Source organism: Erinaceus europaeus, chromosome 13 (genome assembly GCF_950295315.1).
Source record: "Erinaceus europaeus chromosome 13, mEriEur2.1, whole genome shotgun sequence".
NCBI lineage: Eukaryota > Metazoa > Chordata > Mammalia > Eulipotyphla > Erinaceidae > Erinaceus > Erinaceus europaeus.
In genome coordinates this window covers 6,721,951-6,741,323 of record NC_080174.1, presented here as the reverse complement: position 1 = coordinate 6,741,323, position 19,373 = coordinate 6,721,951, and the positions used below count along the sequence as shown (strand labels likewise).

The window sequence follows — 19,373 nt, the reverse complement described above, 5'->3', positions numbered from 1 at the left end:
GGAGTAATGGGGCGGGGCCTGGAGGGGTGGAGAGAAGCCTAGAAGAGTGGGGCGGGGCCTGGGAGAGGAGCGGGGCCTGGAGGGTGGGGCGGGGCCTGGGAGAGTGGGGCGGAGCCTGGGAGTAATGGGGCGGGGCCTGTAGGGGTGGAGAGAAGTCTAGAAGAGTGGGGCGGGGCCTGGGAGAGTGGGGCGGGCCTGGAGGGTGGGGAGGAGCCTGGGAGAGTGGGGCGGGGCCTGGAGGGGGGAGAAGCCTGGGAGAGTGGGGCGGGGCCTGGGAGGGATGGGGCGGGGCCTGGAAGGTGGGGAGGAGCCTGGGAGAGTGGGCGGGGCCTATGAGGAGTCTGGAAGGAGCGGGGAGAAGCCTCGGAGAGTGGGGCGGGGCCTAGGGGAGCGGGGCGGGGCCTGGAAGGAGCTGGGAGGCTCGGGAGGAGCCGGGCCGCGCCCCCGCGCCGGGAGCAAGAGGAGACACCGGCTCAGAGCGCGCACGGCCGCGCCTGCAAACAAGTGTCCGCCGCCGCCGATGGGGCCGCTCCGGGGCCCCCCGCCCAAGACCCCCGCGCCCCCCGCCGTCCGCGTGCAGCTGGACCCCCGGGGTTGAGCGCGCCCCCGGGGCAGCGGGCGGTGGGCGCTCCGGAGGCCGCGGGGCCGGGGGCCGAGGCTGGGCGGGAGCCCCCGGGGGTGTGCGCCCCCCCGCCGGCCAGCCTCCCGGATGCCTCCCGGCGGCGGCGGGCCCATGAAAGACTGCGAGTACAGCCAGGTCAGCACTCACAGCTCCTCCCCCATGGAGTCGCTCCACAAAAAGAAGAAAAAGAAGAAGAAGAAGCCGCCGCCGCCCCAGAACCAGCCTCAGCCCCAGCCCCCGCCCCCGCCCCAGCCCCAGCCCCAGCCCCAGCCCCCGCCGCCGCGGGCCCGCAGGAAATGGCAGGTGTTCCCGGGCAGGAACAAGTTCTTCTGCGACGGCCGCATCATGATCGCCCGGCAGACCGGCGTCTTCTGCCTGACCCTCGTGCTCATCCTGGTCACCAGCGGGCTCTTCTTCGCCTTCGAGTAAGTGGGCCCCTGCCCCCACCGCTGACCCCACCCTACCCACCGCTGACCCCCAAGCCCCCACCGCTGACCCCACCCTACCCACCGCTGACCCCAAACCAAAGCCCCCACTCCAGACCCCCAACCAGACCCCAGCCATGACCCCCACTCCAGACCCCCCACCTCTGATCCCCCCAGCCCAGGTCCCCACCCCTGACCCCCAAGTCAAACCCCCTACCTCTGACCCCCACTCTAGACCCCTACTCCCGTTCCCACCCTGCCACCAACTCCAGGCCCCCACCCCATGCACCCAACTCTGACCCCCCTACTCCTGTCAGCCCAGGTGCCCAACACTACACCTCCACCCCAGCTCTCACCTCTGACCTCCACTCTTGACCTCCAGCCCAGATCTCCACCATAGACCCCTAACACAGATCCCAACCCCAAACCCTACCCCAGATTCCCCACCACAGGCCCCAAGTTTAGACTTCCATCTCAGACCCCAAGCCCAGACCATATTTCTGACACCGACCTCTGACCCCAATCCTAGACCCCCAGCTAGACCCTCACCAGACACCAAGCCCAAACCCCCAGCTAGACCTCCAGCCCAGAACCCCAGTCAGAACCCCACCCAGACCCCCTTCTAGATCCCCAGCTCAGAGCCCAAGCCCAGACCCCTCCTACCCCCATTCCAGACCCCCAGCCAGACCCCCTCCTAGGCCCCCAATCAGACCTCCAGCCCAGACCCCAATCCCAGACCCCCAGTTCAGACCCCCACACCACCCCAGATCCCCAGCCAGACCTCCCGCCAGAACCCCACCGCAACCAGACCCCCTGCTCAGACCACCAATCAGACCACCAGCCCAGATTCCAATCCCAGACCCCCACTCAGCACCCCAGTCCTCCAGCTACTTCTCCCTGGATGGTCTTATATAACCCAGCCCCACCACCTCTCTCTTCTTCCTCAGGGCTGTTTGTGTCATTGCCACCCATGGGGACTATGCCCTCCTGCCCCCTGTGACCCCCCCCTCCCAGGGCCTAGGTGATAACTGTCTGTGACTGAGCCCTGGGTGTGCGGCCGTGGCAGCCCGTGGGGACAGGGCAGGGCCGGCTCCACCTTCCTTCCACCTGTGTCTTAGCTCAAGGTGCTTTGCAAAGTGGGGGCCGTCCCAGTGGTGTGGGCAGGGCTGGGGGCGCCGGCTGTGTTGGCGTTGTTCTTTCTTGCCTCAAGGGAGGGTTCCAGACACTCCACTTTCTGGCAAACTTTGCTGGGAGAGCTTTACCCACAAAGCCAAGGAGCAGGCAGGGGCTGAGCGCCCCTCCCCCCCGGAAGAATGTGTGGCATTTACTTGGGGACTTTGATGTGGGGGAATATCTGAGGGATTAAAGAAGAAGAAGAAAAAAAGAAACATGTGCCATGTGCAAGCCTTTGCCGCTTTCAGGAAAAGCAAGTGGCCCAGTAGCTGCCGCCCGCTGGTCACGGGTGAGCCCCTCCACCGACCGATCAAGGCGTTTATTCCCAATTCTAGAACCAGTCCCAGTTGCTCTTACTGGGGCTCCCGTCAGGTGCCTTATGCTCCCTGAAAGTTGTGTCCACTGTCCCCCAACCCCGGATGACACCAGGGCAGTGCCTCCGTGGGGATGGGTTCTTTGTGTTTCTTCGTTTCTTATGGGGGGTGTGGGTTGCTCTCTCCCGGTGCCAGTGGTGACATGGCTTGCGGGGACCCTTTGTGTGGGTTAACTTCCTTCTCCAGTGTGTTTTCGGGTTAGGGTGTTTGGCTTTTGACAGGCAGAAGCAAGGCTGTTTTGGCCAGAAAGAGCTCTTGACAGTGTATTGGTGGCTTCTTCCATCCATCTCTCCCTCCCTTCCTTCCTCCCTTCCCTTCTCCTTTCTTCCTTTCTTTCTTTCTTTCCCTCTTTCTCCCTCCCCCTCTCTCCCTTCCTTCCTCTCCTTCTTTCTTTCTTTCTTTCTTTCTCCCTCCCTTCCTTCCTTTCTTGTAACCTTATTTTAATGTAAAGATGTGTTCATTGAGGAGGAGAGAACAGAGCTCCATTCCACAGTCTGTGGTGTGGGGACTTGAACCAGGGGGCACAGTGAACCAGGGGCTACCCTCCTTCGTCCCCAACACCTTCACCCTGCATGCTGGGAATCTGCATTACCGGCTGAACCACCCTCTGACCCATCTCAAACTCTTTTCAGGGAAATCTTTCTTCCTCTCTGCTTGAAAATGTTGGTTTTGCCAGGATTAAGCTACAACAGGGTGTGTGTGTGTGTGGGGGGGGGTTTGTCATTGGTGTCTCCCCCACACACACACCCCCAGCCACAGTGTTCTGGGCTCTGTGGAGTCTTATTTTTATGACAATGACAAGTCTCCCGTCTCTTCTGCTTTGGCTTCTGTGCTGTGCGCAGATCAGCGAGTGGGTCTGTCTCGGACCCAGGGCCAGGAGGGTGGTGTGTGTGTATGGGTGTGTAAAGAGGCTTCCAGAGTGTGACACTCTGTTGTGATACTTCTGCTGACCGGTTCCCAGCGTCCCCATGCAGGGCCAGCCACCTGGGGCAGGAGGAAGGCTGGGCAGAGTGGCATGCTGAGTGGTGACAGATGCCAGCGCTAGGGTGACAGAATGTGGTGGAACTGACCTGCCCCTCCCCCGTCTCAGTGGGCACAGACACAGGTGGCTTCCGGCGAGAAACGCTCCCTGGTCTGCCTCACACAGACTTTTCCCTGGGTCTGTGCTGTGTGCTGGCCACACTTTTTTTTTCCTTAACTGATTTCAAGAATGGGGATCTCTGGGGGAGCTGTGATTGTGGGATAGCGTTTCTTGTGTGACAGGGCGTGTTCGTTCATTAAAAAAAAAAACTATATATATAGTTTTTATTTATTTATTGGATAGAGACAGCCAGAAATCGAGAGGGAGGGGGGTGATAGAGATGAAGAGAGACACTGCTTCACCACTTGCAAAGCTTTCCCTCTGCAGGTGGAAGTTGAGGCTCGAACCCAGGTTCTTTTGCACCGTAACATGTGCACTCAACCAGGTGCACCAGTATGAGGCCTTTATTTCATTCTCTACAGAGACCCAACACCCGCCTCCCACCCACTTTTGTTTGATTTATTTGTTTTAGCTCAAACAGTGCTTTTTTTGTGTGATATATATATATATATATATATATATTTTACTATTGTATATCATAATCACAAGACATAATCCAATAAAAGACATAACCATATACATTATATACAAAATATATAAACACAAATATATATATTTGAAAACATCATTAAAATATTACTGAAATTGTCAATTTAAGCTTTGTTTGCAAGTAAAATGACCTATGCCAAATTTATTTTTTTTTATGTTTTACTAATGATTTAGTATTTATTTACAAAATTATGGGATAACAGGCGTATAATTCCATACAGTTCCCAGAGTTCTGCGTCCCCATTCCCTCCACTGGAAACTGCAATCGTTTTCCCAAGGTCACAGATATGGGCTATTATTTCTATAACCCTATCTATCTATCTATCTATCTATCTACCTATCTATATATATTTGCCCATTTTTTCCTATGGTCCTGCCTTCTCTTCCTTTCTAAATCACCTCTACACATGTTATTACTTCCAAGTGTCCTTCCCGCCCCCATTTTTATTCTCTGGGTCCTGACCTGATGCAGTTGGAGTTCAGAGTCCTCTGCTCATTTTCCCCTAACATTTCTCCCCCTCTGGGAGTATGGACCCAAATTCTTTTGGGGGGAGCAGAAGGTGGAAGGTCTGGCTTCTATAATTGCTTCTCCACTGGACACAGGTGTTGGTAGATCAAGCAGTGCTTTCAACCCGGCCCACATCCATTCATCCTTCTTTCTTCATCTTTTTGTGCATTTCTCCCAGGACTTCTCCACAAAATCCTGCCAGCAGACTGTCAGGAATCTTATCTTTTATTTCTTAATATTTTATTAATTTATTCAATAGAAATAGATAGAAATTCATAGGGAAGGGGGAGATAGACAGAGGGACAGAGAAGAGAGATGTGCATCCCTGCTTCACCACTTGTGAGGCTTCTCCCCTGCGGGCACGGACTGGGGCCTTGAACCTGGGTCCTCGTGCATGCTTCTCTGGATGCACCAATGTCTGGTCCTTAGAATTTTATCTTATCTTTTTTTTTTTTAATTTATTTATTTTCCTTTTTGTTGCCCTTGTTTTTTATTGTTATTATTGTTGTTATTGATGTCATTGTTGTTGGATAGGACAGAGAGAAATGGAGAGAGGAGGGGAAGACAGAGAGGGGGCGAGAAAGACACCTACAGACCTGCTTCACCACCTGTGAAGCGACTCCCCTGCAGGTGGGGAGCCGGGGTCTCGAACCGGCATCCTTACACTGGCTGGTGGTGGTGCTGAGGACTGAACCTGGGACCTCAGAGCCTCGGGAAGAGAAATCTTTTGCAGAACCATTATGCCGCCTCCTTAGACATTCTAGGAATATTTTCCTTTATCAGTTATTTAAAAAATATTTATTTATTTCCTTTTTGTTGCCCTTGTTTTTATTGTTGTTGTAATTATTGCTGTTGATGGCGTCATTGTTGGATAGGACCGAGAGAAATGGAGAGAGGAGGAGAAGACAGAGAGGGGGAGAGAAAGACAGACACCGCTTCACTGCAGGTGGGGAGCTGGGGGCTCGAATCCTTGTGCTTTGCGCCATGTGCGCCTAACCCTCTACGCTACCGCCCGACTCCCTCCTTTATCAGTTTATGTTATCCAATAATTGTGAGAATTAACCATTGTACTGGGATATTTTATTTTATTTTATTTGCCTCCAGGGTTATTGGGGGGCTCAGTGCCTGCACCATGAATCCACTGCTCCAGGAGGCCATTTTTTCCCCCTTTTGTTGCTCTTGTTGTTGTAGCCTTGTTGTGGTTATTGTTGTTGTTGATGTCGTTCGTTGTTGGATAGGACAGAGAGAAATGGAGAGAGGAGGGGAAGACAGAGGGGAGAGAAAGACAGACACCTGCAGACCTGCTTCACCACCTGCGAAGCAACTCCCCTGCAGGTGGGGAGCCGGGGGCTCGAACCGGCATACTTACACTGGTCCTTGCGCCTTGCGCCACGTGCGCTCAACCCACTGTGCTACCGCCCGACTCCCTTATTTTTATGACCCAAGCTTGGTTTAGCTCTGATTATTGGTGAGGCTGGGGATTCAGCCAGGGACCACTCCCACACAAATCCTTTCCATTACAGCTGACATTCTTGGCTAGCCTCAGCAGTTTTGTCTCTGTATTGGACATATTCGTTTACATCCATTGATCTGGATACCGGGGATTAGACCCAGAACCTCATGTGTACTCAGCATGTGCTGACTTTGTCGTTTTTTTACACCAGTGGCGTGTGTGCCTGTGTGTTTATGTCTCTGTGTATGTCTCCGTGTGTCTGTGTGTGCATGTTTGTATCTGTGTGTGGATATATGTGTGTGCGTATCTGTATGTTTCTGTGTGTGCCTGTGTCTGTGTGTTTCTCGGTGCACAGGGAAATCAGGCAGCATGAGTTGTCAACATCCTAGCCTCCTCCTAGCCTGGCAGCTTCGCTGAGAGAAACTACAGAGCTGGGCACTCCAGCTTCTTATGATCTGACTACGAACATTTCTTACTGGATTGCTCTGAAGTTCTTCATCATGGCTGATGAAATCAGATAACTTCGTGAGAGGAAATAACTTGGAGGAAATTAATTCACTGGCGACTCCGAGGACCATTAGTTACACAGGCTGAAGATGACATTCTAACAGGCCGGGAGGGGTGAGGAGAAAATGCCAACTCTGCCCTCTGCTCCTGGCTTTGAGTGCTTACTGGGTATATGTAATGTGCTTAGCTATTTCTTTTGTTTTATTTTCGTTATTTATTTATCTTATTTACTTGATTCCATAGGACAGAGAGAAACAGAGAGGGTAAGGGGAGATAGAGAGGGATAGAGACACAGAGACACCTGCAGCCCTGCTTCACTACTCATGAAGCTTCTTCCCCCCTGCAGGTGGGGACCAGGGGCTTGAACCGGGGTCCTAGCACATGGTAACATGTGCATGCAGCCTTATGTGCCACTGCTTAGGCCCCAACTTTCTTGCCTAAGGTTCCTAAATGTTAGAAAAACTCATCGTCAACCATCCAAGTTTGTCTAATTTGCTTTATAGACAGTGCATACATGTATTTAACATGAGACAGAGAGAGCCAGAGCATCACTCTGGCTGTGCGGTGCTGGGGATCGAACTCAGGATGTCATGCATCTAAGTCCTGGTATCGCATGTGCTGGAGTGATGCTCTGATACTCTCTCTCTCCCCCTTTCATTAATGAATAAATCTTTCTGAAAAGTTAGAGAGGGGCCCGGTGGTGGTGCACCTGGTTGAGCGCACATGTTACAGTGCGGAAGACCTGGGTTCAAGTCCCTGGTCCCCTCCTGCAGGGGGAAAGCTTTGCAGTGGTGAAGTAGAGCTGCAGGTGTCTCTGTCTCTCTCCCTATCTCCCCCCTCAATTTCTCTCTGTCTCTATCCAATAATAAAGAAAATCAAATAAAGTGAGAGAAAGCTCCTGGGAGCCTCCCAAAGCAGTGTTATTTCTTTCCCCAGTGGCCAGGCTCTCTGCTCTCCGAGATCTTTTCTGTGGCATGTGGAGAGCAGGGCACCATGACAGCATTTCAGAGAAGCATGTTCCAGGGGCAAAGGCAGCTGGGGGTAGTGCTATGCTGTGAGTACATCAGGGTATTTCTTTCTTTCTTTCTTTCTTTTTAATATTTATTTTATTTATTTATTCCCTTTTGTTGCCCTTGTTTTTTATTGTTGTAGTTGTTGTTATTGATGTTGTCGTTGTTGGATAGGACAGAGAGAAATGGAGAGAGGAGGGGAAGACAGAGAGGGGGAGAGAAAGATAGACACCTGCAGACCTGCTTCACTGCCTGTGAAGCGACTCCCCTGCAGGTGGGGAGCCGGGGGCTTGTACCGGGGGGTTCAAACCGCAATCCTTACACCAGTCCATTAACGCTTTGTGCCACGTGCGCTTAACCCGCTGCACTACCGCCGGACTCCCCAGACTGTTTCTTGTTCTGCCATAAGGCTGGCTCAGCAGAGACTGGTCACAACGTCCTCTTCCTCCTGTGTCCCCAGAAGTGTAACAGAGAAAGACAACAGAGCATCATTTCACATCTAATCTCCCCCTCTTTCTCTTTCTCTTTCTCTTTTTCTCTTTCTCTCTCTCTCTCTCTCCCTCCCCCCTCTTCTCCACCTCTCCTCCCTTTCTCTCTCTTTCCCTCCATCTCTCTCTTCTCCACCTTTCTCTCTCTCTCTCTCTCTCTCTCTCTCTCTCACACACACACACACACACACACACACACACGTAGGTAGGTAGGCAGGCAGGTAGTTAGATAGACAGAGCGAACCAGCCATAGTTCAGAGCTGAACTTTTAGACATGAAAGTCTCCGGTCTTGAATCCTTGACATTTCACTGTCTCTTGGTTATGGAGCTGGGAAGAGGAGACAAAAGGCCAGCCGGGGGGTCCCGGTTTCCAGGAGCATCTGGTGCTCCCCCCATGTCTCCTCCCCCCACTCAAGCTCTTACACCAAGAGCTCCCAGTGCTCGGGGTCTCTCAGACCTTCAGGGGCTGTTCAGAGGCTGAGATGCTGGAGGACGGGGCAACATGTGCTCTACTTCTCATTGCTTCTCGAAGGCCATGATTTAAAAACAGAAAAATTATTTTTTCTTTTTTGAGATCACTCTGTGGAGAAGATGTGGACACACAGGGTCGTTGTCTCAGGGGGATGGTTCTGCATCTCTGAGATGGGGGTCCGCACAGCTCCCCACCCCCAGCCATCTTCCTCCTCCACCAGAGGGCACTGAACCTCAAACTCACCTCGTTCCTGTCTCCTTATCAATCTGCTGTTATATTTATTTATTTACTTACTTATTTTAGGAGCAAGAGTGGGAGAGGGGGAGGGGGAGAGAGAGGTAGGGGAAGAGAGAGACCCTAACCCCAGAGCTAGAGCACTGCTCATCTTTGGCTTATGGGGATATCAGGAATTGAACCTGGGACCTTAGACATGAAAGTCTGGTGTGCTACTACTATGCTGTCTCCCTGCCTCACTGATATTTTGTATTTTTCCACCAGGTGTATGGCTGGGGGGGTTGGTGCTGGTACTATTCTGAATCCAACACTCCCCGCAGCCATTTACCCCTTTTCTTTTCTATTTTATTAGGTAAGACAGAGATAAATTGAGAGGGCGAGATAGAGAGGGAGAGAGATGGGGAGTGTGAGCTCAAACCCTGGTCCTTGTACTTCATAGCATGCATACTTAATCATTGTGCCACTGCCTGGCCCCTGACTTTTTTTTTTCCTGTCATATATCCCCTCTCCCTTCTACCTCTTTCTCCTTCCCTCCTTCTGTGTAAAAAAGTTTAAACACTACCATTTGTCCTCAGTATTGTCTTAGCTGTCTGAGCAGCTGGGATTATTCAGTATAAGCCTCCTGATTTTGCAGGCAAGCATGTCCCCTTTCTATTTCTTTCTTTTTTAAATTTCATTATTTTTTTTTGGGGGGGGAGGTTAATGGTTTGCAGTAAGTACAGTTGTTCACACATAGGTACAAATTCTTACCTTCCTATGATGAGTACTTGCAAGGCACTCTCTCCTCCAACCAAGGTCCTTTCCACCACCATTTAATTAATTAATTTGTTTATTAATTAATTGATTTATTTATATTTTTGCCTCCTGGGTTCTTGCTGGGGCTCAGTGCTGGCACTGCAAATCCATTGCTCCTGGCGGCCAGTTTTTCCATTTTATTTGATAGGACAGAGAGAGACTGAGAGAGGAGGGGGAGACAGAGAGGGACAGTGACAAAGAAACACCTGCAGACCTGCTTCACCATCTGTGAAGCGACTCCTCCTGCAGGTGGGGAGCCGGGGGCTCAAACCTGGTCCTTCCGCGGGTCCTTGTGCTTAGTAACCAGGTATGTTACCACCACCCCCATCATATTTATTTATTAACGAGAGAGGAGAGAGGGAGAGAGAGAGAGAGAGAGAGAGAGAGAGAGAAGAGAGAGAGAAAGGACCAGAGTGTCACTCTGGCACATGCAGCGCCGGGGATGGAACTCAGGACTTCAGGCTCGAGAGTTCAAGGATTCATGTCCTGTGCCACAGCCCAGGCCACACTACTCCCCTTTGCTATGCATCCAGTGAAGCAGGGTTGAGAAGATTTTCTTTTTTTTTCTTTTTTATTATTGGGGAATTAATGTTTTACATTCAACAGTAAGTACAACAGTTTGTACATGCATAACATTCCCCAGTTTCCCATATAACAATACAACCCCCACTGGGTCCTCTGAATCCTTCTTGGATTTGTATTCTCCCCACCCACCCACACCAGAGTCTTTTACTTTGGTGCAATATGCCAATTCCATTTCAGGTTCTACTTGTGTTTTCTTTTCTGATCTTGTTTTTCAACTTCTGCCTGAGAGTGAGATAGATCATCCCATATTCATCCTTCTGTTTCTGACTGATTTCACTCAACATGAATTTTTCAAGGTCCATCCAAGATCGGCTGAAAACGGTGAAGTCACCATTTTCTACAGCTGAGTAGTATTCCATTGTGTGTATAGACCACAACTTGCTCAGCCACTCATCTGTTGTGGGACACCTGGGTTTTAGCTATTACAAATTGTGCTGCCAAGAACATATGTGTACACAGATCTTTTTGGATGGGTGTGTTGGGTTCCTTAGGATATATCCCCAGGAGAGGAATTGTAGGATCATAGGGTAGGTCCATTTCTAGCCTTCTGAGAGTTCTCCAGACTGCTCTCCACAGAGGTTGGACCAATTGACATTCCCACCAGCAGTGCAGGAGGGTTCCTTTGACCTACACCCTCTCCAGCATTTGCTGCTGTTACCTTTTCTGATGTATGACATTCTCACAGGAGTGAAGTGGTATCTCATTGTTGTCTTGATTTGCATTTCTCTGACAATCAGAGACTTGGAGCATTTTGTCATGTGTTTCTCAGCCTTTTGTATCTCTTCCGTAGTGAATATTCTGTCCATGTCCTCCCCCCATTTTTGGATGGGGTTATTTGTTGTCTTGTTGTTGAGTCTGGCAAGCTCTTTATATATGTTGGTTATTAGCCTCTTGTCTGATGTATGGCATGTAAAGATCTTCTCCCATTCTGTGAGGGGTCTCTTGGTTTGGGTAGTGGTTTCTTTTGCTGTGAAGAAGCCTTTTAATTTGATGTAGTCCCATAGGCTTATACTTGCCTTAGTCTTCTTTGTAATTGGATTCATTTCACTGAAGATGTCTTTAAAATTTATTTGGAAAAGAGTTCTGCCAATATTTTCCTCTAAGTATCTGATAGTTTGTAGTCTAACATCCAAATCCTTGATCCACGTGGAATTGACTTTTGTATTTGGTGAAATATAGTGATTCAGTTTCATTCTTCTGCATGTTTCAACCCATTGTTTCCAACACCATTTGTTGAAGAGACTCTGCTTTCCCCATGTAATAGTCTGGGCCCCTGTGTCAAAGATTAGATGTCCATAGGTGTGGGGGCGAGAAGATTTTCTTAGCCACAGAAAGAATCAGTGATAAAGGGGTCCTGGGGACCATCACCTGCTGGATCACACGCGGCCCTGGGTGTAAGGAACTGGGTTTGAGCCCAGGGTACCACATGGGACCACAATGCACAGGTGCTGTGGCCTCTCTCCTCCTCTCTTTCTCTCTTCCTGTTCTCTCTCACTCTCTCTTTCTTAAATTAACAAAGAAAAGAAGTGGGCCGAAATGCAGATGAAGACAACATCATGAGATACCACTTCACCCCTGTGAGAATGTCATACATCAGAAAAGGTAGCGGCGGGAGTCGGGAGGTAGCACAGTGTGTTGAGCGCACATGGCACAAAGCACAAGGACTGGTGTAAGGTTCCTGGTTCGAGACCCCGGCTCCCCACCTGCAGGGAAGTCGCTTCACAAATGGTGAAGCAGGTCTGCAGGTGTCTATCTTTCTCTCCCTCTCTCTGTCTTCCCCTCCTCTCTCCATTTCTCTCTGTCCTATCCAACAATGACGACATCAATAACAACAACAACAATAACTACAACAACAAAAAAAGGACAACAAAAGGGAATATCTATCTATCTATCTATCTATCTATCTATATATATATATATGTAGTAACAGCAGCAAATGCTGGAGAGGTTGTGGGGACAAAGGAACCCTCCTGCACTGCTGGTGGGAATGTAAAGGGGTCTAACCCCTGTGGAGAGCAGTCTGGAGAACTCTCACAAGGCTAGAAATGGACCTGCCCTATGATCCTGCAATTCCTCTCCTGGGGATAGATCCTAAGGAACCCAACACACCCACCTAAAAAAGATTTGTGTATACCTGTGTTCATAGTAACACAATTTGTAATAGCCAAAACCTGGAAGCCACCCAGGTGTCCCACAACAGATGAGTGGCTGAGCAAGTTGTGGTCTACATACACAATAGAATACTGCTCAGCTATTAAGAATAATAAGTTCAGGGGGTTGGGCAGTAGCACAGCAGGTTAAGCACATGTGGCACAAGCACAAGGACCGGTGTAAGGATCCTGGTTCGAGCCCCCGGCTCCCCACCTGTAGGGGAGTCGCTTCACACGGTCTGCGGGTGTCTATCTTTCTCTCCCCCTCTCTGTCTTCCTCTCCTCTCTCCATTTCTCTCTGTCCTATCCAACAATAATAACATTAGTAACAACAATAACTACAACAATAAAAAAACAACAAGGGCAACAAAAGGGAAAATAAATAAATATTAAAAAAAAATAATAATGAATTCACCTTCACCTCTTCTTGGGTGGAGCTTGAAGGAATCCTGCGAAGTAAGATTAGCCAGAAAGGAAAGGATGGATATAGTTATGGGAGGATCTCACTCATGGGCAGAAGCTGAAAAATAAGATCAGAAGGGAGACACAAAGCAGAACTTGGACTGGAGTTGGTGTATTGCACCTAAGTAAAGGACTCAGGTGTGTGGGGAGGGTTCAGGTCCTGGAACAGGATGGCAGAGGACCTAGGTGGGGAGAGAGAGTGTTATGTGGAAAACTGAGAAGTGTTACACACGTACAAATTACTGTATCTTTCTGTTGTACATGATTAAGCCCCCCAATAAAGAAGAAAAAGGAAAGAAAAAAAAAAGGTCTGTTGGTAGCAGTGGAGTCATATAGGTGTAAAAGCCTCACCTACCCTCCCCCCCAAGAAAAAAAAGAAAGAAAGAAAGCTCATAGTGGAGTTGGGGCTGTTCTCTTGCCTTTAATACTCTTAACAGTGAGCTGTGATGCAGGAATGACACTCAGTAAACACCCGCTTCTCAGGTAATTCCCCATTGACAGGTTCCTAGACACTTGAACTTCCCGAGTGAATCTCCTAAGGAGACTGGTCTCCGAGCGATCACCTTCTCTCCCTGCTAATGGGTCGTGGTGGTAGATTGCGCAGAAAGAACTCCTGTGACTTCTTATAACTAAGTGGCAGCAGCCAGTTATTTAATGGTCTCTCTCTTCAAATCCCGGAGCTCACTTTCTTGCCGTACAGTGTGGCCCATGATTTATTCATGGCAGAGCTAGTAGGCTTTCGCCAGAAGACTTAGATTAAAGGTTTCAAGGAAGTGTGTTCATTCTTCTGTCGCTGAGGCTATAAGGGGAGGGGGAGGGAAAGCAGGCGGTAGATATTTTTAGGAACTTGGATGGTAATAGAGTATCAGTTGGTCCACATAAGAGTAAACTGGTCCAACCCCTCTGGAGAGCAGTCTGGAGAACTCTCCGAAGGCTAGAAATGGACCTGCCCTATATGACCCTGCAAATCCTCTCCTGGTGATATATCCTAAGGAAACAAACACACCCATCTCAGAAAGATCTGTGCACCCCTGTGTTCATAGCAGCACAATTTGTAATAGGCAAAACCTGGAAGCAGCCCATGTATCCAACAACAGAAGAGTGGCTGAGCAAGTTGTGGTCTATATACACAATGGAATACTACTCAGCTATTAAAAATGGTGAGCTCACCTTCTTCACCTCATCTTGGATGGAACCTGGAGGAATCGTGTGACGTGAGATCACCCAGAAAGAGTAGGATGAAGATGGGAGGATTTCACTCGTGGGCAGATTAAGAAATAAGAACAGAAAAGGGAAACTCAAAGCAGAATTTGAACTGGGTTTGGCATATTGCACCAAAGTAAAGGTCTCTGGGGTGGGCGCTGGCTTTCAGGTCCTGGAGCATGATGGTGAAAGGGGACCAAGGCTGGAGTGAGTGTTTTGCAGAAAATTGAAAAATTCTACACATGTAACAATAACTATATTTATTGTAAACCATTTTTTTAATCCCTCCAATAAAAAAATAAATAAATATGTGGTCTGGGACGTGGCTCAGTGGATAAAGCACTTGACTCTCAAGTGTGAGGTCCTGAGTTCAAGCCTCAGCACCACATGTACCAGAGTGATGTCTGGTTCTTTCTCTCTCTCTCCTCCTATCTTTCTCATCAATCAATAAATACAATCTTAACAATTATTTATAAAAAAATAAAAATAAATAGATAAAAAGAGTTGGAGACCATTTTTTTTTTTTTTTTTTTTGTGAGGTGGGATGTGGAACTCTGGAGTTTAAAACCCAGAGAACTTCATGCCTGGTAAAGATCCTCCAGGAAGTGACCATTCTTTTTTTTTAATTAATTAATTTTCCCCTTTTTGTTGCCCTTTTTTTTTTAATTGTTGTAGTTATTGTTATTGCTGTTGTTGGATAGGACAGAGAGAAATGGAGAGAGGAGGGGAAGACAGAGGGGGGAGGGGAAGACAGACACCTGCAGACCTGCTTTAGCGCCTGTGAAGCGACTCCCCTGCAGGTGGGGAGCCGGGGGCTCGAACTGGGATCCTTGAGCTTCTTACTATGTGTACTTAACCCGCTGCACCACTGCCCAGCCCCCTCTTTGTAATTTTTATTAGATAGGCTAGAGAGAAATTGAGAGAGGACAGGGAGATAGGGAGAGAGAAAGATAGACACCTACAGACCTGCTTCCCCATTCATGAAGTGTTCTCCCTGCAGATGAGGAGAGGGGCTTGACCCAGGTCTTAGCACTATATAATATGTGCACTTAACAGGGTGTGCAACCATCCAGCCCAACCTCTCTCTCTCTTTCTGTATCTCTCTCCCATTAAAATAAAACAAACAAAATATTTTTTAAAATTGCTTTGTAAGTAGAACCTGAACTGGAGTTGCTGTATTGCACCAAAGTAAAAGACTCTGGGGTGGGTGGGTGGGTGGGGAGAGTACAGGTCCAAAAAAGATGACAGAGGACCTAGTGGGGTTGTACTGTCATATGGAAAACTGGGAAATGTTATGCCTGTACAAACCATAGTGTTTACTGTCGAATGTAAAACATTAATTCCCCAATAAAGAAATTTTTAAAAAATTGCTTTGTTAAAGAAATGATTGTAGAGAAAGCTCATCCCTCCTTCACCTCCCTCCCACCCCGAGTCATAGAAGAATCACCCTTCTCTATCGTCCACATTTTCAGTCTGTAGTTTTTAGGAAAAACACATTTTCTTGTAGAAATGTAGAAAGGGCTCCAGTTGTAGGAGATTTAACGTGGGCACCATAATTCCCGTTCAATGCTGCTATTTATTTTTATTTTTTTTATTTGCGTTCTTTTTTGACTCATCCCGTACGCAGTGTATTTCTCCGTCCCTACATGGTGCTGCCGTGACGTGTGTTTCTACACCGTGTGCAGTTGTGTTGAGGACCATCTGTGTAACTGCGTTCTGTCGTGTTTCCTTTAAGGAAACTCGAGGCCGGGTTTTGTGCGTTTCTTGTGAAGGTGGCTGCGAGATGGAGTGTGCCTCTTGGTTCTATAATACTTGCCCCGAATGCTGTGCTTCACACGTGTCGAGGGCCCAAAGGTGACAGCTCTTCTTGCTTCTCTCCTTTTTATTGTCATGCACTTTATAGCTCTGTGTGCAATAAGCTCGGGTGTCAGGGTTTTAAAGAAATCAGTGGGACTGAAAGGACATGTAGAGACATATACAAAACAAAAAATAAGTAAAAGCGTATACAAAATATAAAACACATGCATGTCTGTATATTTAAAGATTGAATATATAAAATAGAATTTAAAATGGAACTATTTTTAAAAATCTTATTTATTTATTTATTTATTTTTAAGATTTTATTTATTTATTTATTAATGAGAAACATAGGAGAAGAGAGAAAGAGCCAAACATCACTCTGGTACATGTGCTGCCGGGGATTGAACTCAGGACCTCATGCTTGAGAGTCCGATGCTTTATCCACTGCACCACCTCCCGGACCACAAAATCTTATTTATTATTGGAGAGAGACAGACAGAAACTGAGAAGGGAGAGGGAGATAGAGAGGGAGAGAGACAGAGAGACACCTGCAGCCCTGCTTCACTGCTCATGAAGCTTTCTCCCTGCAGGTGGGGACCAGGGGCTTGAACCCGGGTCCTTGTGCACTGTGATGTGTTCGCTTAACTAGGTGCACCACCACCTGGCCCCTGGAACTAAAATTGTTTATTCATTGAATGAGAGAGAGAATGAGGGCAGAACATCATTCTGGTGATGCTGGTGATTGAACCTGGAGCCTGCTGAGTGCAGACCTTGTGCTCTAGCCTCTCCAGCCACTCAAGTGGAATTACAGCCGAACTTCACAGCACCTCTCCTCCCGCATCTGTATCATTCTGTATCATTTCCCTTTGGCCTAAAATCTTCTTTTGAACATTTCTTGTTTTGACTCAAACAGGATTTTAATGATTCTAATAAGAAACAACAACCTACTTATGAATGTCTCCAAAGTACACGTGGAAGTGTCCCTGGTGTAGAACGAACGAGACAAAGTGGTCGATAATTGTCGGTAACAAAGAGCAGCAGCAAGGAACTCTGCTTCTTACAGATCATGGGCCCCACTGATTCAGGTCTGCTGGGGACAAAACCTTTCTCTCATTATGATTTATTTCGCTCATCATTTGGTTAAGTTTGAGAAAGACACACACACACACACACACACACACACACACACACACACACACACACACACACACCCAGAGCATGACTCCAGCACATGCGGTACTGGGGGATCGAACTTGCCCCGCCCCACCAAGGTGTACAAGTCCTGTGCTGCTGCAGTGTACCACCTCCCATGTCTTGAAGGACCAGGTCACAGGAATCAGGGGCAGGGCCTGCAAGGTAGCGTAGCTGGAGAGTGTGCCAAGCACTGGATCAGGCTTCGAACCCAGCACCCCCTCTTCTGCAGTGGAAGAAGCTTTGATGCCCCCAGTGCCTTTCTCTTCTTCTCACTTTCTCTTAATGTCTGGAAAAGTCAGCCTGGAGGGTGCTGGGCGGTTGAGTACACACATTACCATGTGCAAGGGCCCAGGTTCAAATCCCCAGTCCCCAGCTGCAGAGAGCAGGGCTGCAGTGTGTCTCTTTCTCTCTGTTGCCTCCTCCCCTCTTGATTTCTCTCTGTCCTGTCATATAAAATGGGAAGAGGGGGAGAAAAAAAATGGCTGCCAGGAGCATTGGCGCCACTGTGCAGGGACCAAGCCCCAGCCGTGAGCCTGGTGACAATAAAACAAAGAAACAGAAGTCCAGCCTGGAGCAGTGAAGCCCCAGTGACAGCAGTAACCACCACAACAGAGAATTTGAGGGTACAAACCCCTCTTCCCTGGGTGGCTGAGAAGGCTGAGGGGCCTGATCCACCTGTCTGTCAGAGTTTCCCAGGGACCCCAGCTCCTCAGGGTCCTTGACCAGTGCAGCTCACCACCTGGAATGGTTCCATACTGGGAGATTGATTATTTATTTATTTTTTTTTACCCAGAGCCCTGCTCATCTCTGGCTTATGGTGGTATGGGGGGGATGGACCTGGGACCTGGGACCTGGGAGCCTCAGGCATTAGAGCCTGTTTGCATAATGATTATACTGTCTCCTCCACCTCTGGGAGTCTTTAAAAGATGTGACCCCCCCCCCCCCCCATTGCATGTGCTCTGTCTTCCCAAGCAGGGAGAAGCATCCTCCTCCTCCTCTTCCTCCTTCCTTTTTTAAAGATTTTTTTTTATTATCTTTATTTATTGGATAGAGACAGCTAGAAATTGAGAGGAAAGGGGGAAACAGAGAATAAGAAAGAGAGACACCAGCAGCACTGCTTCACCACTTGCAAAGGTTTTCCTCTGCAAGTGGGGACCGGGGGCTTGAACCCATGTCTTTGTGCATTGTAAGATCCATTCAACCAGTGTGCCAGCACCTGCCCTCAGCATTCATTTTTTTAAAAAAAAATTTATTTATTTATTTTCCCTTTTTTGTTGCCCTTTTTTTTTTTATTGTTGTGGTTACTATTGTTATTGATGTCATCGTTGCTGGATAAGACAGAGAGAAATGGAGAGAGGAGGGGAAGACAGAGAGGGGGAGAGAAAGACAGACACCTGCAGACCTGTTTCACCACCTGTGAAGCGACTCCCCTACATGTGGGGAGCCGGAGGCTCAAACCCGGATCCTTACACTGGTCCTTGCGCTTTGCGCCATGTGCGCTTAACCCGCTGCGCTACCGCCCAACTCCCCCAGCATTCATTTTTTTAAAAAATATTTTATTAATTTTAATGAAAGAGACAGAAAGACACAGAGGCAAAACCCTGAGTCCTGCTCAGCTCTAGCTGACAGTGGTGCTGAGGATTGAACCCGGAACCTCAGAGCCTCAGGCAGGAAAGTCTTTTGCAGAACCATGATGCTGTTTCCTCAGCCCTGGGAAGAAGCATTCTATGCTCACTTTATCTCAGGCTCACGAGCAGACAGGCAGCTCCTGGCTTCCCTTTAAGACGACTCTAGCCACCTAAGCTCCAAGTCAGCCTGGCCCAGCCCTGCGGTCACAGACCAATTCATTCAGAAGACTCTTAGATGTGGCTTTTGCACAGAGATTAGACGAGATCCCTGCTGCCTTTTTGCAGGTGAATCAGTAATGACAGCCCTGGGAATTCACATCAAATCACATTGCTTAAACGGCAACTCTGGATCCTTTGACTCAATTAAAAACAAACAAAATAACAAAAAAATAAAATAATAAAATAAATAAAAACAGGGACCAGGTGGTGGCTCACCTGGTTGAGCACACGTGTTATAGTGCACAAGGACCCAGGTTTGAGCCCCCATCCCCCATCTGCAGGGGGAAAGCTTCACAAGTGGTGAAGCAGGGCTGTGGGTGTCTCTCTGTCTCTTGCCCTCTCTATCCCTCACTTCCCTCTCAATTTCTGACGGTCTCTATGCAATAAATAAATAAAGGTAATTAAAAATGTAAAAAAAAATAAAAACAAACAAAATTAAAG

The 19,373-nt window shown here is 48.5% G+C and overlaps 1 protein-coding gene across 5 annotated transcripts in view; it reads left to right on the top strand.

Moving 5' to 3' along the window:
• The first annotated feature begins 376 nt into the window (after window positions 1-376).
• Window positions 377-19,373, top strand: part of ZDHHC14 (zinc finger DHHC-type palmitoyltransferase 14) — a 112,230-nt gene continuing 93,233 nt past the window's right edge. For 2 of the 5 annotated variants that reach the window (XM_060205277.1, XM_060205278.1), the window contains exon 1: window positions 378-1,047. In XM_060205277.1, coding sequence (XP_060061260.1) covers window positions 710-1,047 — 338 coding nt within the window. In that variant the 5' untranslated portion in view covers window positions 378-709. Of the gene's footprint in view, window positions 1,048-19,373 lie in introns of all 5 variants that reach the window. The other 3 variants (XM_060205276.1, XM_016185445.2, XR_009553614.1) reach the window with 2 other exon arrangements.